The following is a 6,996-nucleotide window of genomic DNA, read 5'->3' as shown; positions in this document are numbered from 1 at the left end:
CATGAGTTTCTGTGGATTTGTTTCTCTAAAGCACCCAGACTAGCACACAGGCATAGAAAACCTCATCTTCCTCCTGCTGAGCGACTGGTGGTTTCAAATTAGTGACCCACTCCACCCCTAGGGGTCCCTGTGCAAGGCACCAGTGAGCAATAATTCTGTATGCCCATTAGTTTTGTACAAGCTCTCCTTCCACTGGATACTTGGTTCAATTCTTCACCATTGCTTTTGATGCTCGGGGTTCCAAAATTCTCATCTATAGCCTAGCTGATTGTTTCCTTGGCCTTTATTGTAAGAGGGCTTTATGAGACTCCCGAGTACACCGCCGTCTTGTACTGCCTCCTTAGAAGAATCTTTGATGTGGTGGGGGGAAAGTAAAATTGTTCACTGCACATTAGTCATTAAACCTGTGTTTACCTTGCTTCTCAGGTATTCCAACACTGCTAAGGCTAATCCTTCCATCACATCACTTGAACTAGATCTTGTCCCCTGTTTGGCATCCCATGCAACTACTGCTATCTGAAGCTACTTATTAGTCATGCTGTCCAGACTGGACCATTAAGGAAGCATGGAGACTGGGTCCTGCTGCGGTTGGAGCCCATCCTCTTTTGCCATCTCCCAAACCTGGACCTAAACTCCTGGTTCCAAATCTTGATTAGCAATAGGTACTGTCACAAAATCAACGCTCCGACCTTTTATCATGACCTTCAGGCATGAACCAAGATTGCAATCTCATTCTCCCTTTATGAAATAGATGTGTGTCTCTCTCCTTGCCTGAGAAGCATTAGTTGGGCAGGTCTGAGGAAGGGGTGGCAGGCACCATGTCGGGCAGCGAAGGTGGCAAGAAGTCTTTGAAACAACCCAAGGAGCAGACCAAGGAAGCGGATGAGGAAGATAAGGAGGATACGGAAAGAAGAGCCGAAGAAACGCAAGGAGCTCAAAGCGAAGGCCGCAGGGAAGGGTCTCCGGCCACGGGTGGAATGAAGAAATCTGGCCCAAAGTGAGCTGTTTGGGGGGACTGAGGCAAAGATGACCATTGATTCCATCCCTGTGTAAACATCTGGATTCCCCGCTGTAACTGCTGCCCCCTATAGTGAGAATGAAGTGTTGTCTTGGAGCCTGCTGTACGTTTCAGAATAAACTTTTGTCAAAAAGGAGGAGAATCATACAATGGTTTGTGTCTGTAGTTCTTCTCACTCAGCCCTTTCTATCTTAGCTGTGAGGTCGGAGTGCATCCAGTCCAGAACCTGCCAGAGCGGCTCTTCAGTCTTTGTGATGGCCAGAATTCTGTACCCCCTGGGATTAAAGCAACTTCTTTGAAATAAAAGAAGTAGCCTAGGATTGAGGGAAAATGTGACCTTTGGGGTCAGGAAAACCTAGATTTGAACCACAGATGCACCAGAGAAGAGCCCTGTGATCTCCCACAAGAGGCAACCCTTTATGAGCCTCGATTTTGATTGGGAACTTTGTGGTCAGTCTCCTCTTTCAATAAGATGATAAGGATTCAATTAAAGAACTTAATATTAAACTCCTAATACCGAGTTGGGCTGCAAAGGTTAGTCCCTTTGCTCTTGCTAGAGGCAAGGGTCAAAGCAGAATGTCTTCTTAGTCCACCGCACGGGCTTTTTCTCTTACATCCAACACGTCATCAATTCAACAAACACATGCTGAACACCTCTCATGTATCATCATCCACTGGCAAGTGAGACGGGTGCCCAACAGGGGTGTGGAAAGCCAGGTAGTCATCTTGTCTCCATCCTTTTCTATAGACTTACTACCAGAGGGAGATGGGGTGGGGTCAATTTCCCAGAGGTTTGGGGGGCTATAAAACTGTTTGGTGATAACCAAAGAAATAGCCCCATTTTCTTCTCCTTGGAAATTCCTCAAGGAGCCCGAGTGGCAGAGTGGGTTAAAATGTTGGACCGCTAACCCCAGAAGCCCTCTGGAACCATTCACAGAGTTGTTGTGAATCAGGGGCTACTCAATAGCAGTGGATGGAAATGTGTCAGCCTTAGGATCCTCACAAGAACTCTGTCTGGTTTTCTCTCTTGTCTCTTCCTCTCATGTCACTGCTCACTGGATCCCCAATTCCTGGGAGAAGGTAAACAGAAGTCACCACTAACCCCAATGGAATGTGAAATCGCATTGCAATAGAGAGTAGCACCCAGGGTTCAGTACCACAAACAGCTCCAGATGGGCTACTCCTGGCTGGAACCCAAAACATTCCTGGGTATAGAGTCCCTTTCTACTCATGGTGACCCTATAGGACAGAGTACTGGCCCCGTTGGATTTCCAAGGCTGTAAGTCTTTTTTCTTCTTCTTTTTTTTAAATCGTTTTGTTAGGGGCTCATACAACTCTTATCACAATCCATACATACATCAATTGTGTAAAGCACATTTGTGTATTCATTGCCCTCATCATTCCCCTGGCACCAGCTCCTCTTTTTCCCCTCCCTCCCTGCTCCTCACTCCCTCATGAACCCTTGATAATTTACAAATTATTATTTTGTCATATCTTGCACTGTCCAACGTCTCCCTTCACCCACTTTTTTGTTGTCTGTCCCCCAGGGAGGAGGTTATATGTAGATCCTTGTAATCAATTCCCCCTTTCCAACCTACCCTCCCTCCACCCTTCCAGTGTAGAGTAGAGACTCAAAGCCCATTTGTAGGCCACTAGACATCCCCTTACAGAAGAGTCTCGGGAAGGAAACGAGTCAGTCAGGATGTGATGTAGCAACGATGAAACCTACAACCTTCCTCTAGTTCCTAAATGCTTCCTCCCCCTCCCACTATGATGATCCCAATTCTATCTTGCAAGTCTGGCTAGACCAGAGGATGTTCACTGGTACAGATAGGAACTGGAGACACAGGGAATCCAGGGCGGATGATCCCTTCAGGACCAGTGGTGTGAGTGAAGACTGTAAGTCTTTATGGAAGTCGACAACCACATCTTTCTTCGGCAGAGCAACTAATGGGTTCCAACCGCTGACCTTTCAATGATCATCTGATTGTTTCATTTCTGTGCCACCATCTCTCCTCTGACCCAAGCAGGTGAGGCCTATGTCACCTTTGTACAAGAATCACTCAGAGAGGAAACCCCGCCTCCCTGCCTCTCATAAGCTGGGTTCCTGGATCCTCACCAGAGCTCCTGCTGTGAGCTGTCATGCCTCCTCTCTGGGCTGGAAGATGGGTTTGTTGCGATGATTCTGACTCACGGCGACCCCATGTGTAACAGAGTAGAACTGTCCCATAAGGTTTTCTTGGCTGTACTCTTTGTGGAATCAGATCACCACGTTTTTCTTCCGCGGTACCCCTAAATGGTCTCCAACCGCCAACCGCCAGGCTAGTGTTCGAGTGTGAACCATTTGTGTCACCCAGAGATCTCACGATCCTAGAAAACCCACAGTATCCGGAACACTTTCCATGTGATTCACACACGTAGAAAGGGGCGGTCTAGCTGTCAGCTTCTGGAGAAAACAGATACACACGGCGGGGCATTGGTGGAGCTGCCTGAGTAATTCCTTAGGCAAGCTCTGGGTTCCATGTGAAGCCTGCTACTCAAGTTGGTCAATGACAGGGAACTCACGAGGAAGGAGTGTTTTTACAAGGGAAAGCCAGAGCGGAGCCCCAGTCGTGGCTGACCCTCCTCTCCTCAAGACTCAGCTCTTATCACATTGTGCTGTGACTCTGGTCTTCCGATAGCAAAACCCCTCAGTCATGTCCTCTCTTCCCGCCCACTCAATTTACTCTTCTAGAATCAAAATTTAAAGGGAAGTATGTCTCAAACCGTGTCTCCAAGTACTTCAGATGATCAATTATAACTCTTACAACTAAATCTTTGGGAATATTATGTTGAATTATAAAATCATCTGCAGTGGTAAATATTTTATAAAGAACCCTTTTCCACCCTATCCTTCCACTTGTTAAAAAAACTCTGAATTTCATCTTTTAACATAAATACACTATGAGTTTTTTCCTTGATGCAACATGTTTAAAACATGAAATTTTTAAACCTGATGAACAACACCATTTTAAAAACCATAAGTCGTTTTGAAGAAAATGAGCAAAATCAGAATTTCTACCGCCAAAAATATAACAATTTGCATAACCCGTTTAAATTTGGCCCTCTGGAGAGCAAGTTATCTCTGCATGTAGTAATGAGCTTTTCTAATTGGAGTTCACGTCTTCACAAAGGTTTGAGAACAAATGACTATTCAGGGCACGGCTTCTAATGAAGTTAATGACCTTGATAGTATCCCAATGGGCGACATCTATCCCTGGCGATATATTTTGGCTACGAGTGCTTCCTCACAGATCGTGCACCGAGTAAAAGTGATGGATGTACATTGCCATGAGCTTAACCTTCTGCTCCAAATCCATCATTCTTGCCCCTCATTGCTCCAGCACCATCTGCACAGACAGCCAATGCCATTTTCTACTCTAAGCCCCTATTTGCAAAACATTCATCGACTTTAAGTTACACATCTTCCCCCTCTTGTGTGCCCTTCCAAAGAGGACACAACAGTCATTCCTTGTGTATGCATCATAAACATAAACATACCTTCAGAGCAGTGCCCCGTTATAAATACCAGCTGTTTCATCTAACTGAATGACCAGCGTTGGGCTATCATTGAGCCCGGTAAGAAGCTGCTGGGGTTGGTCACTACTAATTTCAGAAATTCTTTTGGACACAGCAGCCTTCAGTAAAGGATTTTTATGAACTTCATCCTCATACTTCTTCCCGCGACCTGTTTATGGCATTTTAATAACAGCCGGTAACAGGAGATTTTCTACTGTGCGTTTAGTTTCTGCAATTAAACACGACGCTTCAGAAGATGAAAGCAAATACATTTTGTTGACAGGAATCGCGTTTTCTAAACAATGTTTTTCTTCATTTGAGAAAAATTTAAAAATCATTCAAAATATTCCTTTGGTTTATTGCAGTGTGCTGCATGCCTGCTATTAAGATGTTGTCTCAGTGCGGTTAGTAACATGTTCTCCATGGTCGAAAGGTCATTACAACGGAAGTCAAGAAGTGTTTCCACACCATCACCATTATTAGAAGCAAATCCATATTGAAAAATGGGTCGACACGGTTTCTTTTTCTTGTCAAGTTAGATGTACTAACGCCTGGTAGCAACGACTGTGTCCTCCGTGTTTTTACTTCTAGGTCTAAGGTGTCCAAAGGACACGAAAGGAAGTCTCCCCATCACCCCCCACCCCCATTAAGGAACATAATTCTGGCTGTACTTCTTCCAAGAAATATCGGTTTGTCCTTTTCGGAATCCATGGGACTTTCAATACTCTTCTCCAGCACCATCGCTCAGAATGCATTGATTGTTCTTCAGTCTTCCTGGTTCCAGGAAGCGGCATCTACCAGGATTCTGCAGACACCGCCAAGTTCGGCACACTGAGGTGCCAGCAATGCCATGGCTTGACAACCTTGCTCTTCAACACTTTAAAGAGATCTTGGGCAGCAGATTTACCCAATGTCGTGCATCATTTGATCCCATGACGGTGGCTTCCATGACCCCAGCCTGATAGAATCTTCTATCTTTTCTCCTTTTCTCATGATGTCACCAATTGATCCAGTTGTGAGAATTTTGGGCTTTCTTTACCTTAAGTTCTATTCCATGCCGAAGGCTGCCCTCCTTGACCTTCACCAGCAAGTGCTTCAAGTCCTCCTTGCGTTCAGTAACTAAGGCTCTGTCATCTGTACATCAAAGTGGTCACGCAGCCTTCCTCCAATCTCGATGCAGAGTTCGTTCTTCCTTGCAGCATCCAGCTTCTCGGGTTATCTTCTCAGCACAGAAATGGAATACGGATGGTGGGAGAATACGACCGAGATGCACCTCTTTCCCGACCTGAAACCAGACAATATGTCCTCCAGATTCGTGCTCGGGCTCCGTAGGCACACAATGAAATGTCCTGGAATTCCTGTTCTTCTCAATGCTATCCATAGTTTTTATGATCCACACAATTGTATGCCTTTGCATAATCGATAAAACACAAACAGACATTTTCCTGGTATTCTCTGTTTGAGCCAAGATTCACCTGGCATCAGCAATGATAGTCCTTGTTCCAGATGCATTTCTGAATCTGCCCGGAATTTCTGGCAGTTCCCTATTAGTGGACTGTTGCAACCTTTGCTGAATCATCTTCAGCAAAATTTTATTTGTATGTGACATTAATGACATTGTTTGATAATTTCCATATTCCGTGAGGGTCACCGTTCTTTGGAATGGGTTTTAAAAAAATGGATCTCTTTCAGCCAGTTGGCTAGTAAGCTGTCTTCCAAATTCTAGAAATTGACAGTGAGTGCTCCCAGTGGTTTATCAATCTATCTAAACATGTTAGTCGGTGTTCCATCAGCCCCTGGAGTCTTTTTTAGGTTCATGCCTTCAGTGCAGCTTAGACGTCTTCCTTCAGTGCCATTGGTTCTTGATCATCTGATACCTCCTGAAATGATTGAATGTCGATGATATTTTCCCAGTGTTTTTCCCAAAAGATATTTTAATATCACAACTTGAGGACTGTTTTTTTCTTCAGCTCTTTCAGCTTGATATATGCTGAGCTTGTCCTTCCTTTTTGATTTTCTAACTCCAAGTCTGTTTTATAATACTTGACTTTGTCTTCTCCACCTGACCTTTGAACGTTTCCTTTTCTATGTCATCCTTTTTGCCATTTGCTTTAGCTGCTCTACTTTCAGGAACAGATCTGAGTCTCTTTTGATAGCACGTTGATCTTTCTTTCCTGTCTTTATTTTTGTTTAGACAATTGTCAAACATGTTTATGCGGATTACTGCCCAATTGTGCAGCTTATCATGACAAATTACCAGATTAATTTACATATTGTTTCACGATTGAGGTTTTTCAACAGCTTCAAATTTGGGATCTTCAAATGTGAACCTAGGGGACATATTCATGTCTGCTTTACCAAACCTTCGCTCGAGCTTCAAAAGCTCCTTCTCCAAACACAGGGAATCCAGGGCGGATGAT

The 6,996-nt window shown here is 44.5% G+C and overlaps 1 protein-coding gene across 1 annotated transcript; it reads left to right on the top strand.

Annotated features, from left to right (window-relative positions):
* Positions 1–818: 818 nt before the first annotated feature.
* On the top strand, positions 819–1,001 carry LOC115869211 (translation machinery-associated protein 7). Its single transcript, XM_045289482.1, is given in 3 exon segments — positions 819–895; positions 897–958; positions 961–1,001. Coding segments are annotated over 3 exon segments (180 nt in total).
* The last annotated feature ends 5,995 nt before the right edge of the window (positions 1,002–6,996 follow it).

Source organism: Echinops telfairi, unplaced genomic scaffold (genome assembly GCF_000313985.2).
Source record: "Echinops telfairi isolate 266 unplaced genomic scaffold, ASM31398v2 ScPeMD7_2;HRSCAF=8, whole genome shotgun sequence".
Taxonomy (NCBI): domain Eukaryota; kingdom Metazoa; phylum Chordata; class Mammalia; order Afrosoricida; family Tenrecidae; genus Echinops; species Echinops telfairi.
This window is presented reverse-complemented; position numbering and strand designations above follow the sequence as displayed.